The sequence below is a fragment of the Ischnura elegans genome, chromosome 8 (assembly GCF_921293095.1).
Source record: "Ischnura elegans chromosome 8, ioIscEleg1.1, whole genome shotgun sequence".
Classification (NCBI taxonomy): domain Eukaryota; kingdom Metazoa; phylum Arthropoda; class Insecta; order Odonata; family Coenagrionidae; genus Ischnura; species Ischnura elegans.
Window position 1 is genome coordinate 97,703,370 of NC_060253.1, and position 17,437 is coordinate 97,720,806.

General features: G+C 43.2%; 1 protein-coding gene across 1 annotated transcript; it reads left to right on the forward strand.

Annotated features, from left to right (window-relative positions):
- The first annotated feature begins 513 nt into the window (after nucleotides 1-513).
- LOC124163611 lies at nucleotides 514-15,555 on the forward strand. Its single transcript, XM_046540628.1, has 3 exons — nucleotides 514-658; nucleotides 1,941-2,078; nucleotides 15,314-15,555. Exons 1-3 carry the CDS (start codon nucleotides 548-550, stop codon nucleotides 15,440-15,442), a joined length of 378 nt encoding a protein of 125 aa, XP_046396584.1. The 5' UTR covers nucleotides 514-547; the 3' UTR covers nucleotides 15,443-15,555.
- The last annotated feature ends 1,882 nt before the right edge of the window (nucleotides 15,556-17,437 follow it).

The following is a 17,437-nucleotide window of genomic DNA, read 5'->3' on the forward strand; positions in this document are numbered from 1 at the left end:
TTTATTTTCCAGAAGAGATTCTTAATTTACCCTTATTTACTTTAGTGTTAAAATATGGTTGTGATGTTTGCAAGAACAAACCCACCCGCCTGCATGATAACCCAATCAGAGCCATGAGTCCACTGCAACTTTAATAGGCTGTACATGGGACACCGTTGCTATGAGCTGAGAAAAAAGTTAAAATGGCGCGATTTCCTACTCATTTCAATGGAGATAAAACTCTGGATAATTGTCTCAAGATGGCCAGATGCGCAATACATTGATGTTGATACCCCACCTTCGCGGCTTCACTCGCGCAGCGGGGTATCAGCATTCGATTTTTTTGTTTACGGTTACGATGCTACCGAGCGAAGTCGACAATCAATCTGCACGGGAACAATTGAAGACTAATCGCACTCTTGCTTAGCGGAATGAGGTTTCACATGAGATGTAACGGCAGTGGAATTTTTTTAAAAGAGTTGAGGATGATATGAGTTGGAGAGGAGGGGGACGCGATGGATAAATGAAGATCCTCACTCCTTAGCGCAGGCATTCCCTCCACCGCAACATGTTCGCTCGTACCTCCACACTTCTTCTGCTCGCCGTATTGGCGCTGGGCGCTGCCGGCGCCTCCAAGGAGAAGCAGCTGAGAGACGACATTATCGCCTGCTCCACCCAGGTACTCTTATATCTACATCAACTAAACTCATTTCTGCGTAACTTAGTGGAATGAAGTACTATTGATGGCATAACAAAGCACTGTTCCACAAATAATTAAATGTTGTATACTAGTCCTTATCAGGACAAACAGAAAACATGAAAACATTATTACTTACAGTTAATTTTTTTATTTTGACGTCTAAACATTTTTTTACATAAATAATCAATTTGAATGTGACCTTAATGGCTCGACATGAGAGAAACCCGCCTACTTCAAACAAGAGGCGAAAAGGCGACCACGGTTTAATGACCCTACTGAAGGACGAAGAGGTGCACTTGAAGTGCCCTCCTTAAGGCACTCAATCAGGGATCTGGTATCCCCTAATAAATCTCTGCCACCCTCTCGCCACTGTCTCCCTATGAATAACTTGAACCGCTCCATTATTTCATGGCAACCCTATATTTTCTGTTAATATAAAAAAAAAACTTTCCATCTAGAGCGGATTAATTTTCCACGCCATGACTCACTGATACAATTTAAAATTTTTACGATTTATTAAAGTAAATAATTTGCGATTTTCCTACTGGGTTTTTGGACATACAAACAGTAGGTTTTTGGCTAATAAATAAATATTATGTAATTCACAGTATTAGTGACTAGGAATGGTCCGGTAGGTTTTTCGGTTCTGTAGTGAAATAACTAAGAAAAACTCGAATCATATGTAAATCACAATTAATATCGTTAACAATTCAGCGCCACCCCTGGTGGTTTATTATACCTCGGTATTGTCGCGATGATGAAAAATTAGCGCAGTATCACGCAAAATTTTTAACGTTGAACTGATGTAATCTAGCTCATCTATGAAACAAAAAAAACAATTTGTTATCCTCTAAAATGCTCCCTCCGCCTCACTTCTTTCATCATTCCACAACGAGTTTTCGATGAGTTTGCTCACGTGGCATAGTTTCATAACATGTATATTTGCTTATTTTAAAGCTGATGGTTGGAATAGAGTTTGGAGATTACACTATTTCATGGCTCATTAAAATGTTACGCTTGACTTGCTTTTCCTTAATCAGTCCACGCCCCTAACGTCCGCGATGATATTAAAGAGTATATGACATTATGTTGTTAAAATTAAGATCTTCCGGAGTGTGCCCTTGGAATAACATACGGTATTAAATATAATCATCCACAAGCGTATGTTGTGTTACTGCCTTTGCAGGAAAGGTCTTTCGACCCATAAAACTACAATACACACATTGGCCCGAAAATCCATCACCTTATTTTCTCGTTGCAGCCGGGCGACGAAGTGCTGGCGCATTTCCAGGTTTCGGACGAGGGACATAACCTGGGCAAGGCTTCGCTCGACATAACCTACCCGCCAGAAGACGAGCCCGAGGCCACTGCCATCAACTGCATCATCGTCAAGGACTTGGTGAGCGCCCACTCAAGTTCATACTCGAGAAAACCAATAGTCGCAATACTTCGCAGTAGCGCTGAAAGTTAATGCATCGTCGAGAGGTTCCCCTTCAAACGGAAAGCTAGAGACCAAAAATAATTCTTCGCACTTAGGAAAGGTATTACCGGATGAACTGGCCAAAGCTGCTCCTCGATTCTGCAAATATCATTAACCAGTTATAAGTGACATTATGACGTTACCGTCACTATATTAACGTAGGCGCGTCTGGAGCGATTCTGTACCTTCTGACCAACTAATTTAATAACACTTCCACTCTGCCATAGTGGACTGGCATGTGTGTGTTTGTTTTATGGGTCAGCTTTCTTAATATAGGTGAGAGAGCCCGTTATGGCGAAGTTGAGTCAATTTTCGTCGTTAAACGATGAATAAGTGTAATAAATGCTTGGTTGTAGTACTATTATTGTATCCCGTCATTGTATTAATATTATGGAATATTATTATTAATTATAATTAATATTTAATCCACAAATATGCCTTGCGACGAGTTGACAAAGGGTAAATCTCACAAATCACCAAGGAAAGATCGATCACTATCATGCGCTTCATAGATTACGAATGATATTGAACTTCCCAGTCGAGGAACAAGTATGTTTAATGAAATAGGATAACATTTTTTAACTAAATTCACCCAAATTACCCTCCAGGGGTAATCCGATACTAAACTATTACGACACAGGCTCCACCTACAGTACTTCAAGTTATATCAGTATTAATTCCTCGATTTCGTGTTTATATAAAAAAACAGCTGATAAAGATGCCCTCCTTAACCTATTACAAGTGTGTGGTTTGAATATTGTACCAACTATGCCAACCTGTCATACAAAGAGCTGCAGCTCTCTCCTAGATATTATCTGTGTTGATGACCTTAATAAAATTACGTCCTCTGGTCAAACACCGGATCCGCCACTCTCATGCCACGACCAAGTCTTTGTTACTTACAAAATGTTAATTCCATCATTTACGCCAAAAATTGTAACCTTCAGAAACTTCAAAAATTTTGACGAGGAAAAGTTCATCGGCGATCTATGCCAGATTAACTGGTCTTCTATCAGCAGACTGATTTCTGTGGACGACAAAGTTAACGAGTTAAACTCCCTTCTACTCAACACACTGGACTCGCATGCTCCAATCCGAAGCGTACGTGTCACCCATCCCCCGACACCATGGCTCACACCGGAAATGAAACTGAAGATAAAAGAAAGAAATATTACTCGAGCAATGTTTCGGCGATATAAAGTTCCGGCTACTCTCACTAGATATAAAACCCTACGCAACCAAGTGAAGAGTATGATACGCAATGCAAAAAAAATATTTCAAATGCACTCTAGGAAAAAAGGGCGATCCTAAATCTATGTGGAAATCCATTCGTAATCTTGGAATCTTACCTCCTAAAACCAATAGCAATATCTTAAATATCCATCCAGATGTCCTCAATAATCAGTTTGTCAAAAATGAACCGCAAATCTCCCTCGAACCTCATATCCCACCTCCAGCGAATCATAATCAGTTCTTCTTCTCACATGTCTCATCGTCCTCAGTTTTTCGCGCGTGCAAAAAAATCACCTCCAATGCCAAAGGATATGATAAAATTCCCATTTCTTGCATTAAGAAGGCTCTACCTGTCATTTTGCCCTCGCTCCTAAATATAATAGATACCTCACTTCAAACGGCACACTATCCTGCGACCTGGAAGCACTCCCTTATACACCCAATTGCTAAATGCCCCCAGCCCTCTACACCTGATGACTTCAGACCGATAGGAATTTTATGTGCTTTCGCCAAAATATTTGAGCGGATTGTATTTCAGCAATTAAACTCATATACATCCACTGCTAACTTACTAAACCCCTTGCAGTCTGGCTTCCGTGGTCGACATAGCACTCAAACTGCACTCTCAAAAATTACCGAGGACATTCGTGAGGCAATGGACAAACGCCAGGTGACGATCTTAGTATTATTCGATTTCACCAAGGCTTTCGACTCCGTTTGCCATGAATTGCTCCTCCGCAAGCTGAGTACCCTAAATTTCTCAAAGAGTGCTGTTGACTGGTTTAGATCTTACCTCAGCGGTCGCACTCAAGCAGTGGTGGTCAAGAGTAACCTACAGTCAAACTGGATCCCTAATCCCGTGGGGATGGTACAAGGCTCAGTTCTTAGCCCACTTCTTTTTTCTCTCTTTATAAACGACCTCCCTGATGTCCTCATGCATTGTGACTACCACCTTTACGCCGACGATTTTCAAATTTATCGTCATTCATCGCCGTCCAATATTAATAATTCAATCGCACTTATCAATGAGGACATCGAGAGAATTAACAGTTGGGCGCAGGCCAATCATTTGGTTCTCAATGACAAGAAAACAACAGCAATAATCATAGGGAGCAATTATTTCTTTTCCCAATTAGACCATGAAAATCTACCAAAAATAAGACTCGGTACAACATACGCTTATGAGGAAACGGTAAAAAACCTTGGAGTCATATTCGATCGAACCCTTAGCTGGAAGCCTCAAACAAATTATGCGAGGCGTAAAATTTTGGGATCACTGCATCAACTTGTCAGAGCCAGAGAAATACTTACACCCGACATACGAATTTCATTAGTTAAAACACTAGTCTTCCCTCACTTGGATTATGGTACAGCCTTATTCACTAACCAAGACGACGCAAACAATAATAGACTCCAATTGGCCATGAATTCAGCTGTAAGATTTATTTACGATTTAAAAAAATGGGACCATATTAGTAACTATTACAACCGCCTTAACTGGCTTAAGTATAAAGAGCGTCGCACCCTTCACATAATAACTCTAGCCATTAGTATCTTAACGACCGGTTACCCGCCATACTTGTACGAGAAATTCGTTAGAAAATCTGAGGTTCATAATATACCCACCCGTAATCATAACATTGACCTCCATATTCCAAAACATCACACGCCTCATATGAACAAATCATTCATAGTAACCGCCTCACGAATATGGAACTCTCTCCCAGCCCAAATAAGAAGCAGTACAAATATCAATAGGTTTAAGCACAGCACATATGGGTTTCTGAAGAATGCCTCCTTATCCCCAGGTTAAATTTCTTTTGTTTATATTCACTTTCTTATGTTCATATTTCTTGTTTATATTCACTTTCTTGTGTTCATATCTCTTGTTCATATTTCTTTTGTTTGTCACCTTAAATTTTGTAATTAGTGTGTCATATCTAAGTGCGATTATTTATTTTTTTGTCGAAAATATTGTATTGTTTTTTTTCATGCACTAGGCGATATGCACTGCTCACATTTGACCGTATATGTATATATATTTATTTACTTTTTCCTTTTATTTATCTATCTCAATGTGAAATGTAGAAAGCTGTACTTATATTTTCTCATGGGCCCCAGTGCCTACGAAAATAAACGATATCATTATTATATTGAGCTACATATACTAGACCTTGGGGACAATCGAGTAGAATTTCAGATAATAGTCATTCAATAATATTGTCTTTGCCCTATATGCCCTTCAAATACCAGATCGAGACATAAACTACTTTGACGTCTCATGTAAATTCGTAGGCTCCCTTTGGAGCATCGCACTTCTTTATTGCTACCAACATGAGAAGAAAAATTTTTCACTGAGCTACTCAGCTGCCGTTCATAAGCCCTGAGACGCTTGTTAACAGAACCACTCGAATGCACTTGCCGTCAATAATAGTTTTTCTCCCTAACAGGAGGGTGATGGCATCTTAGATGTACGACGTACATTGTACGTGTGTCTTATCCAGCGCCTGCAATGTATCGTGCGATTTGTTCTTGCGTCCGATTTATCATTGGCCGGTCTCTTGATTTTAAGATTCTTAAGCATTTTGCCTCGTTAATCAAGATGAAAATAAACACCAGATGTATTCTTATAGCCCGTATGACACCCCAATTTATTGGACAATCTATTGGATATTAGATTGTGGTCCAACTGACACACACCAATTTTTAGGCCAATGTCCTTTCCTCAATATTGGACACAATTTCTTGCCCAATTTGGAATTAAGAACACGTTCTATTTCCTCGCGGCAAATCTCCAATCAGAGGTCAGTTATGTTGACCCCTAGTGGCCAAAACAAGAAGCTCTTCACAAAACATCAGGTTTGGCTGTAAAACATTGTTTTTTTTCGAAAATTCGCTCGAAGTTTCTAAGATGTGCTCGAAAGAAGTTGTTCCACTATTGATTGAAGCGTACAAGTCACACGAAGGCTTATACAACGTAAAATCATCGAAATACAATGACGTTCTCCAGCGTGACATTAGAACACTATTTCGGCCAATATTGGTACAAATCGGTTACAAATTGGTCGGTGTCGTGCGGTACGTAATGCCCAATATATATTAAACAATACTGCAAGCCGATTAATTGGACAATAAATTAGAAAGTGTCACACGGGCTTAAGGCTGCAGTGTACGCGGCAAACACATGGAAACAGCGCTGAGAGCAGTTTTCGCAGACACTTGAATCAGCAAAATAAATAAAATTGAAGACATTAGATTACCGGTTAAAAAATTAATTAAAGATTACTTACAACACACGCGGTCAGGCCCAGTGGACTGCTCGGCGCCAAAACCACGGCTCTCCTCTCTTCTTCTGGTCACTTTCGTCCCATCATCCCGGACTTCCATTCACTGCTGATTAATTATGTTATCCATCCACCATTTCTTAGGTCCTCCTCTTGGTCTTCTTCTCTTCAGGGCCAAAAAAGTTGCTAATTTAGAATATCTTCCGTTATTTATCCGTTCCACCTGTCCTATCCAGTCGATTTACCTGTTTTTTAATAATCCCATAATCGTATTATGCCCATAAGGATTATATACAGTTCCTGATTGTGTCGTTATCTCTGTCCTCCTATTAATTCGCCTTGGACTAGACCATATATTTTTCTAAGCGCCCGCCTCTCCAAAAACTAATCGCAGTAGCAGTAATCTTGTTTAAAGGGTGCGTCGACATCTGAGGCCATTTTGCACCACACCATATCATACGTTAAAAAGTAATTTTTTTAAATTTTAATATCAAGTCAAAAATTGGAGAAAATTACATATTCATGGTTTTCTCAAAATGAAATAATAAAAGAGAAAATTTATACAAAAAAATTGTTAACCTATACTTTGTTTAGAAGGTTATTATTTAAAAAAATTATTACCTGGCCAAGTTCAAAACTAATACTTTTCAAAAACTAATACTTTATTCAAGTTTTTTGTCTCCTACTGCTCCAGCTTTGGCAACAATAAAGAACTACGGGTAAAATTGTGACTTATGCAGTCTCATATTTTTTACGCTCTGTCAGATGTCCCACAATAATGGGGGAGTCGCAATCATCACAAACGGGTGGAATTATCTCTTCAGTGAAGATTTACGAGTGGGTGAGAGCGCAGTACCCAATTCTCAATCGTGCAATTGCGACCTCCTCCCTGCGATTCCTCCTGACAGACGTGGGCCACGCTGAGATTACAGGCTTGATTGCGCGTAGTTTATTCCCGGTCCGAGAGCGCCAGGTCTCTTTCCACTTTTCTGAGGCTATTTTTTTCAAAGTGGCCTTCAAATCCTCGTATGGCACCAGCACAGAGGCAGCAACGGCGTCCGTGAGGGCTCCTTTCGCGGTCGAGTCGGCCCTCTCATTTCCAGCAACACCCACATGTCTAGGAACCCACAGAAAACGGATTTTCACTCCTTTCCGATCAAGGGACAGCAGTTTGTTTTGAATTTCCTGGACGATTGGGTGGCAAGGACAAAAGTAGGAAATGGCCTACAGAGCGCTAATGGAGTCGCTGCAGATCATAAAGAACGCCTTGCTACACTTATTTCCACCCAGAGCCATCTTCATGGCGAACAGCTCTGCAGTGTACCCGCTACACAGCGGACTGAGCTTGGCCTTGAGGGTTCCATGGTGTGACGAGACCACTGCACACCCGCACGCACGCTCCGACTTCGATCCATCCGTGTAAACAGGGATGAAGTCGGGATGGCGGTACATTATTTCCCTGAAACTATGCTGGTATTCCGCGACGGTTGTCAATGTAGTAGTAGTGTTTATTTTATAGGGTGCGTCGGCGGCTAAGGCCATTTTGCACCACTCACTGACTGGTATTGATAAAGGGGATTAGGCCCGTTCTGAAATTAACGTGTCAATAATTTACAATAGGTATCATTTATATTTTATTGAAAAGTCGAGTTGAGTGTAGGAATGCTATCAGTCGGGAAATGTTTTCGGGAGTGTCTCCTAGTACCTCAGCTAGGTTGACTCCGAGGTTGTGATTCACCCGTGCAGTACGATATCTTGCACAGTCCGTCAGGATATGTCGCACTGTTAGTGGACAATCGCAATTTAAGCATTGGGGCTGTATTCTCTCTTCGGTGAAGAGGTATGAATGGGTTAATAAGCAGTGACCAATTCTTAAGCGTGTTAAAACCACTTCCTCCCTGCGGACATTTCTTATAGAGGTCTGCCACGCAGTTATTACGGGCTTTATTTCCCGAAGTTTGTTATTTTGGATTTCGAGCCATTGCGTCTTCCAATTTTGTCTAATCATACCCCTCATGGCATTCCCTAAATCTTCCGCTGGCATTAACTGAAAATCTGTATCCGGAGACCTGAGCGCATCTTTGGCTGCAGAGTCTGCTTTCTCATTCCCTGGTATGCCCACATGTCCAGGGACCCAAGCGAAGCTTATAGTGGTCCCTTTTTTACTCAGGGATAACAGAGTGCTTTGTATGTCCTGAACAATGGGGTGACAAGGAGAATAAAGAGATATGGATTGGAGAGCACTGTAAGAATCTGTACAGATCATAAATGACGCAACACTGTTTTTAATGGATCGGAGAGCAATCCTAATGGCAGTGAGCTCAGCCGTAAAAATGGAACAGTACGGATGCAATTTTGCCTTGAGGACTCCATGATATGGGGATACCACAGCGCACCCACAGGCGGTATCCGATTTCGAACCGTCAGTGTATACGAACGTAGATTCGGAGTTTTCGGCGCGGAATTTCTTGAAAAGTTGTTGGTATTCTCCCGGCATAGTAGTAGATTTAGAGCAGCGAGTAAGATCAAGTCTCAAAGCTGGCCGGGGAATTAACCACGGCGGCACGTTGCTGTACCCAGTGGGGTACGTGGCGGGCAAGGTAAAATTGCGTTCTGCGATTAGGTTTCTGAAGCGAACACTTAGAGGTTTAGTGGATCTTGTCTTTCGGTTAAAAAGGTCTAAAAGCAGTGGGTGAGAAATAATGTTAAAACAGGGGTGGTTCGGCGCGGATAAAATTTTTGTGGCATAATTGCACATCAACGTCTCTCTGCGATTGACTAGGGGAGGCTCTCCTGTATCGGCGTAAATGCTCAAGACAGGGGAGGTCCTGAAGGCACCGGTTGCTAAACGCAGTCCCGTATTATGAACCGTCGAGAGCGGTTTCATGTAGGTCTCACGGGCGGATGAGTACACAATCGATCCGTAGTCTAGCCTTGAACGTACTAATGCTCGATACAGCATAAGCATTGAGGTACGATCCGCGCCCCATGTCGAATGTGACAGAAACCGTAAAATGTTCAGAACTTTGAAGCATTTGTCTCTTAGAGCTCGGAAATGTTCGCGCCAATTCAGGCGCCGGTCCAATGTCATACCCAGAAATCGGGCGTTCTCAACGTAAGGAAGCTCATTACCATTGAGATATAGGGACGGTGGGGCTTGTACACCCCGTCCTCGGTAAAAGTGAATGCATTTCGTTTTCTCAGTAGAGAAACGGAATCCATTCCTCTGAGACCAAACGGAGAGCTTATTCAGAGTCAGCTGGATCAGCCTAGAGGCATTCGTTAATTTTGATGACCTGCAAAAAATTGCGAGGTCATCAACAAACAAGGAGCCCATAACTGGGGAGCGGATACACTCGGTCACATCGTTTATCGCAATGGCAAATAGGGTCACGCTCAGTACGGACCCCTGGGGTACTCCATTTTCTTGTGGATATAAGGTAGATAGATATTCACCTATTCTAACTTTAAAAACTCGGGCATACAGAAAATTTTTAATGAAAATAGGTAGATTTCCTTTAAACCCCCATTTATCAAGTGTCTTCAGAATTTTGTACCGCCAAACACGGTCATACGCTTTCTCTAAGTCGAAGAACACGCCAATTACGTTTTGCCGCAAGAGAAATGCTTCCTGAATGAAACTGTCAGTCCTGACGAGATGGTCGGAGGTTGACCTACCCCGTCGAAAGCCGCACTGGATATCCGAAAGAAGGTTCCGCCGCTCCAACCACCAAACGAGACGACGGTTGACCATTCTTTCCATCACCTTGCATACGCAGCTGGTGAGAGATATCGGTCTATAGTTGTTTGGGTCCGATCCATCTTTTCCTTGTTTAAGGATGGGTACGACTATGGACTCCCTCCAAGGGTCTGGAAAACTACCCTCTGACCAAATTTGGTTAAGGGATCGCAGCATATGGGGGAGTGCTTCTTTGGGAACATTTCTTAGAAAAGCGTTATGCACCTTATCTATTCCTGGTGAGCCGTCACGGGATTCGAGGATGGCGGAGGTCAACTCCCACAGAGAAAAGGGGTCGTTGTAAACCTCGCCAGAGTCTCTCGGGTTAAAGGTAAGAGGTATCGTCTCATTCTGCTCTTTCAGTGTTCTAAATGGTTCGTCGTAGCTGCCGTTACGACTCGTCTCCGCAAGTCGACGTCCAAAGCACTCGCTTATTTCGGGAGGTGTCGTCAGAACTCGGTCAGTCTCCTTCAGGGATGAAATTGCAGGGTTGTGGTTAGAGCCAGAGATGCTTTTAATCTTCCTCCAGATGTTGGATATGGGAGTCCTGTGGTTTATAGAACACACAAACTCCTCCCACGAAGCTTTCTTGGCCTCCTTAACCACTTGCCGAGCTTTCGCTCTGAGGCGCCGGAAGGCGGTGAGATTTGTCGCCGTAGGATATTTGCTAAAGATTCGGAGTGCCCTCTTTCGCACCTGTATAGCTTTTGCGCACTCCTCGTTCCACCAAGGAACTGTGGGCCTGTGAGATTTGCATTTAGAACGGGGTACGGTGGAATTTGCGGCTTCTAGAATGTTATCTGTGAGTACTTTTATGTTCCCCACACCATTCACATTGTCGTCGTGGTTAAAATAAAAATTTCTTTTAAAAAGAGACCAATTGGCCTTGCGGACAACCCAATTGCTTGGTTGAGTCGGACGGTGGATAAAACCGCCACCTTTAGTTATTGAAATAGGGTAGTGGTCGCTACCGCATAAATCTTTATGTACGGACCACTCAAGCCTAGGCATTAGGCCACCTGTCGTAATACTTAAGTCGATACACGAGAAGGTACCGTTGAAGCTGTTGAATCGAGTTTTTTCACCGGTGTTTAGTAAAAACAAGTTAAGGTCATTGATAAAATTTGTGACTATGTGTCCCCTTTGATTGCACTGAGTTCTTGAGCTACCCCATAGGGTGTCGTGTGCGTTGAAGTCACCCATTAAAACATAGGGCCGAGGTAACTGACGAACGAGGGATTCTAAATTAACTCGACTCACAGGTGCACCTTCCGGCAGATATACGTTGCAGAGAGTAATTGCCTCGGGTGCGTGTACTGTCACTGCAATTGCCTGCAGCGGAGTGTCCAATTGCACTCGTGAGGTGTATAGGGCCTCCCGAATAGCAATTGCCACTCCACCCTGGGCTCGCTGACCACTGGTGTCGTCATGTCTAAAAAATTTAAAACCTTTTAAAACGGTCTTGTCTGTCAGCTTAAAATGCGTCTCTTGCAGGCATATGCAGACGGGGTTATAGTCTCTAATTGAAACAACCAGCTCCTCCTTGTGCCTATAAAAACCATTCATATTCCATTGTAGAATAAAATTCATGGTTTAAATTGTTAAAATAAATAAATAAATAGGTTAAAATCTGGAAATGTACGTATGTACACAGTGAGCGGAGGATCAACGTTTTAACCGCTGTTTCCTCTGCTTTATCCTGGCCTGGAACACTTCTGTGTCCGAGACACAGAGGTCTTCTTCCATGGCATCATATTGTGCATCTTTAGAGGATGTGGGTGGGGGTGTTTTATCCCGCTTATTCCCAGCATCCCCAGAAGTAGATTTTGGGTTTTCCTTAGGGGAAACCGCCTTAGGATGACTTTTCCTGTCTGTGACTTTATTAATTTGCTTTTCTGTTTTTTTTTGTTCTCGTGTGGGCATCTTCGTGCTCTCAATGCGAAAATCATTATAAGTCTGAGTAGAGATGGTACATGTAGTTTTTTTAGTGGTGGTTGCGACTATTTGCGAATACGATTTTGAAAATGTTGGGGCCATCTGTGACCGGTATTTCATTCGTGCCTCGGAGTAGGGGATTCTTTCCAGGGTCTTTATTTCCATTATCCTCCTTTCATCTTTCATGACGGGACAATCTCGGGAGTACGATGGATGCGTGCCCTCGCAGTTGACGCAGTAAGGCTCCGATGAACATTTCTCACCGTCATGCTTGTCCTTGCCACAGCGCGGGCAGGTGTTCTTGCCCTCACATCGCGGTGCGATGTGGCCGAATTTTTGGCATTGAAAGCAACGCATCGGGTTGGGAAAGAAAGGTCTCACAGGTACCGATTCATAGCCTAGGTAGACTTTGCTCGGGATTTTATCCAAACCGAACGTGAGGATTACCGAGGTAGTATTAATCACTTCACCGTTACGCTTCGTTGTAAGTCGTCGACAATCAATGACACCCTGGGAAGCCATCTCCTTCTTAATTTCGTCTGGTTCGACATATAGTAGGTCGTAGTGGCTTATCACACCCCTAGATGTATTTAGAGTACGGTGGATCTCGACATTGATTGGTATATCGTGCAACTTTTCTACTTTTAACAATTTTTCGGCTTGTACGTTATTGGCTGTTTCGATTAATAGGGAACCATCTCTAAGTTTCTTTACTGAGTTTGGCTCTCCTGGAATGATGGCTTGAAGTGCTTTTTTAATGAAGAAGGGAGAAACCTTTTTCAAATTTTCGCCGTCCTTGGAGCATTTCAATGACAGAAACCGTTTTGCTCTTTCGAATAACTGTTCTCCTCCGCCCGTGTCCGGGCGGGATCTCTTTGGTGGAGGAAGAATTTCAGACTCCATGCTACGTTATATTTCATCCCCTGGGCTCCCCACCCACCACGGAGCCACACATTCGGGACGCCACACCGAGATTCGGTGTGGTCGCCAGGGCTACCCAAGGGACATAGGAACCTTCGAAAGGGGGTCTCTTTCGGGTTAGAACCTCCAGCGCGGGGGCCCTCCGAACCCACACGCCTTCAGCCGCCCTACGGAGACCCCCATATCTCCAGCACTAACCCGTCCTGGCGTACGCTCGGAAGGAGCCGCCAAGCTCCCCAGCCGCCAGGAGCCGATTGACCGAGCTGGGCTCTTCTCGGCCGCCCGTTTTGCGGGGAATCCAGGGCCGAAGTGGGGTGTTGAACTCCGGCCCATACCGGGTATCCGACGCCCAGCTGGGTGCCGGAGAGCTCACCCACCAGGATCCCCTTCTCCCCCACGTACGGGTCTCCACGCACGGCAAACACGTGGGTGATTCTGGACGCCAGATCTTACGGCTACTCAGAGCAGCAGAGTCACATGCTGTCTGGACACTATCCAAGCGAGCGACGGGGTTTTTTAACGAGCTTTTCTCCTCGGTGGGCTCGGGTCCGTGGGGGCGCGGCTCCCCAAAGGAAGAGATAACTCTCCTCCCCCCGTGCGGGGGGTTGTCAATGATTTAGGTTTATTGTGGAGGACAAAGCTGACCTGTGGGAATGGTACCTGCCAAGGTGGGTTGTCCGAATTCCCAATGGGGTAAACTTCTTGGAGTATAAACTCACTGTCAAAGATAAAATTATTAAATGTAATACTCAAAGATAAAATTATTAAATGTAATATCCACGGAAAAACGAAATCCGCTTCGATTCGACCATTCGCCAAGTCTATTAAAAGTCAGCTGGATGACTCGTGCGGCACTGGCAAGTGTGGACGAAAATGGCCAAGTCGTCCACGAATAGGGAGCCCATCACTGGTTTTCTGACGCACTCTGTGACGTCATTTATCGCAATAGCAAAGAGCGTGACGCCAAGTACAGAGCCTTGTGGAACCCCACTATTTTGTGTGTAAAAACCGGATGATTACATAGTCTCACTCTAAAAACACGGTTTGAAAAAAAACTTTTTGATAAAAACTGGAAGATTTCCTCTTAAGTCCCACTCGTGGGGTAAAGTTGTCGCTTGCCAAAAAAAAGAGGTCGCGGGTTCGAGTCCCGCCTGGGTAGGTTCCCCCTATCCAGGGCATGGTTGTTCGTGAACGCGTATTTGTATTTAAAAAATTGCTGAAAAGCCCCGATTTAAATGCCAAATTGGTATGAAAATAAATAAATAGCTAAGCCTAGCGCGTCGCCCCCCGAGGCTCTTAACCAAATTCGTTTCACATCTGTGTAACGCTTCCTGCACTCTCGAGGCATTTTTTGACGAATCACATAGCTTTCATGTTGAATAAAAACTTTTGGGTTAAGTCGCTGCGTCAGTTCTTGGGTGGCCCCAACGTTTCTCGACCGATGCTGGTCGCTTTCATAAGGGATTCTGAAATAGCCCAAAAGTTTTTATTCAACTTGACGAGTACCCGCGAAAGTTTAAACGAAGAATCACGTAGCTTTCCTTTGTATTTCACTAAGTTCACGGATTAATTCTTTCCGCACATGATCCCATATGCTCGCTTCTTATTGAAGGTGACGCCGGACGAGTGAACTTTTCTTTTACTCTCTCGTCTGAAACTCTTCCCACAATATTTCTGGTATGGTATGTGGAGGAGGCGACCGACAGCTAAGGTAATTCGCGCCATGAGAGGAAGGTGGAGGGAAACCCGGCGTCGACATTACCCTACTTTTTAACGAAACACGCCAAAGCAGCAGCTTAACGTCCCATCCGACAAAATGAGTGCTACACTTAAAGTGCCCTCCACAAGACACTCAAGCCGGGATCGAGCATCCTGTGAAAATTCTTTGCCACCGTCGGGATTTCAACCCGTTTCGACAGGGCGGGAAGCCAGCAATCTGTTCACCACGACAACCCGATTCCCAAATATTTCATTTGGGCGTTTTTATGAACTTATAAAAGGAGCGATGGTCTGATAGAGTGCATGTTTTTTTCTGTTTGCAGATGCCGAACACGGGTGCGGTTGCGACGCTCACAAGTGGCGGCATCGGAAGCACCAGAATCACCGTTCACCTCGAGTCCTCATTTACCAAGGGACTTTCCTTCTCCATCAAACTCATGGGTCAAAGATGATGGAATGGGCGTTTAAAACACTCACTCGCTACTTACAACTGCTGACCGAGCAAAAAACTCTTTCGCCCACAATGTATGATCCGGTAATGCAATAAAATATTTATCTGACATCACGATGTTATCCACTTATTTTGCTGTTTCGAAGTGCATTTACCCTTTCGAACTGATTTAATCAAGTAGTAGTAGCAGTATTTAAATTTAGGGTGCATCGACGGCTAGGTCATTTCGCACCACTACTGTGTAATTTATTTCCAAAACTTATGTAGAAAGAGAGCCACTGCATATGGTGTCTTCGTACAAAGAGTGATCATAATTAGAGTTTATTAAAAATATTTATTTCTTTAAGGAACTGAAATGTATAATTTAAGTTAGTATGGTGGTCTCCTAAAAGGGCTTCTAGGTCTCCCCCTAGATAAATCCGTCTTCCCACGTCGCGGTACTTAACGCAATCTATCAGTGTCTAATATTTAATGGGCACCTACAATCATCACATTGGGGAGGTTCTTTCTCTTCAGTAAAGAGATACGCATTGGTCAAAGGGCTGTGCCCTATCCTCAACGGTGTGAGTACTACCTCCTCTCTCCGATTGCTATGGGAATGATTTAATCAATTTCCGACCACCGTAGCCATATGGCTACATCGTACACGGGAAAAAAAGTTTAGGTAGAACTATCGAATTCTGATGAAATAAATCAAACTTTTCGGTTCATATGGCACATCGAAAAATTCAGTAACAATTACCAAACCAGTTTGATAAATTCTATCAAACTGGTTTGGTAATTCGAAAAAGGCTATTCGGGCTTCCAGCCGGATGGATTCCCTCCATTCTGCCGACGTTTCAAACACGAGTCGCGGTTTTATCATCATCAATCATCCGCCATTTTCTCAAACTCGGGAAACAAAATTCTTCCCCCGCAGTATATTCTTCCAAAAGTTCTAAGTAGGCTACCTAGACAGTGCAAAATTGATAGCATTTTCTCATGCATTCACTGGATGTGATACTGTTCAGATTTTTATAATAAAGATAAAAAAAGATTTTTTCGTCTCATAGAAAAAAGACCTGACGTGAGAGAACAAGCAGAAATTTTTCATAGCAGTACTGCTGAACCTGCAGAAATTTTAAAATCCGGCATGTACTGTGCAATAGGATTACACCCATGTCTCGTATAGCGCAATTTCGATTAGCGCAATTTCGATATAGCGCAAATTCGCGGGGAAACATTGCAACGCAGTGTAGCCTAATCAAAAATCTTAAACGCTCTCATGATAAAACGTGAACTTGCGCTAAGTACACACGAAATTTCTATCATTTTACGCATATTAATATTATTGCTTGCCTCAAATCTTTTTTGTTTATATATTAATCGAAATCCATTGCTGTGCAATGGCCAAAAGAATTACTCGTCATTGGGTCTAGATAGCCGGCCTACCGAAGTAATTTATCCCGTCTCCTTTACAGAATGATAATAAATAATTTAGATCGTTAATTATGCGAGGGGCTAGTGGAAATGATTTTTTTTTCAGCAATACGGTTTGAGACGTATTTTTTCCGTCATAGGTTATCGGGCGGTTGACTTCCAGGTAAAGGGTCTACGCTAAAGCCTTCAAGGTCATCGGTATTCACGGGGGAGAAATGGAGCGGTGGCCGAGTTGCGCATGAATAGCATCAACACATAAAAGGGTCCGCTATAGTGTCTCAAACACAATGGCTTCGTTCCCTCCCCGCAGTCGTAGGCCTTGTGCGTCTCAGGAATACAGTTCAGCAGTGGAAGGTGATGTAGATAGAGCCATACAGAGTAAAAACCAAGAGAATATGGCAAAAAATAGGAATGCGTGTAGAAAAATCAAGAATTTATCAAGAAAAACTATAAACCTAGAAGAGGAATGGAAAGAGGTCAATTGCTCTGAAACTGGAGAGCGTCAAAGCGATATTGCGCGGAAGTTTAAACGCACGATGCCTTATTCTGAATAAAGACGAAGTTAAAACATCAGTGA

Bases quoted from the DNA above. Each gene is read 5' to 3' on its own strand.
- LOC124163611 (XM_046540628.1), top strand. From the start codon at position 548: ATGTTCGCTCGTACCTCCACACTTCTTCTGCTCGCCGTATTGGCGCTG. The intron at 659-1,940 runs GTACTCTTATAT...TTCTCGTTGCAG, and splicing joins TTATCGCCTGCTCCACCCAG to CCGGGCGACGAAGTGCTGGC. The intron at 2,079-15,313 runs GTGAGCGCCCAC...TTCTGTTTGCAG, and splicing joins GCATCATCGTCAAGGACTTG to ATGCCGAACACGGGTGCGGT.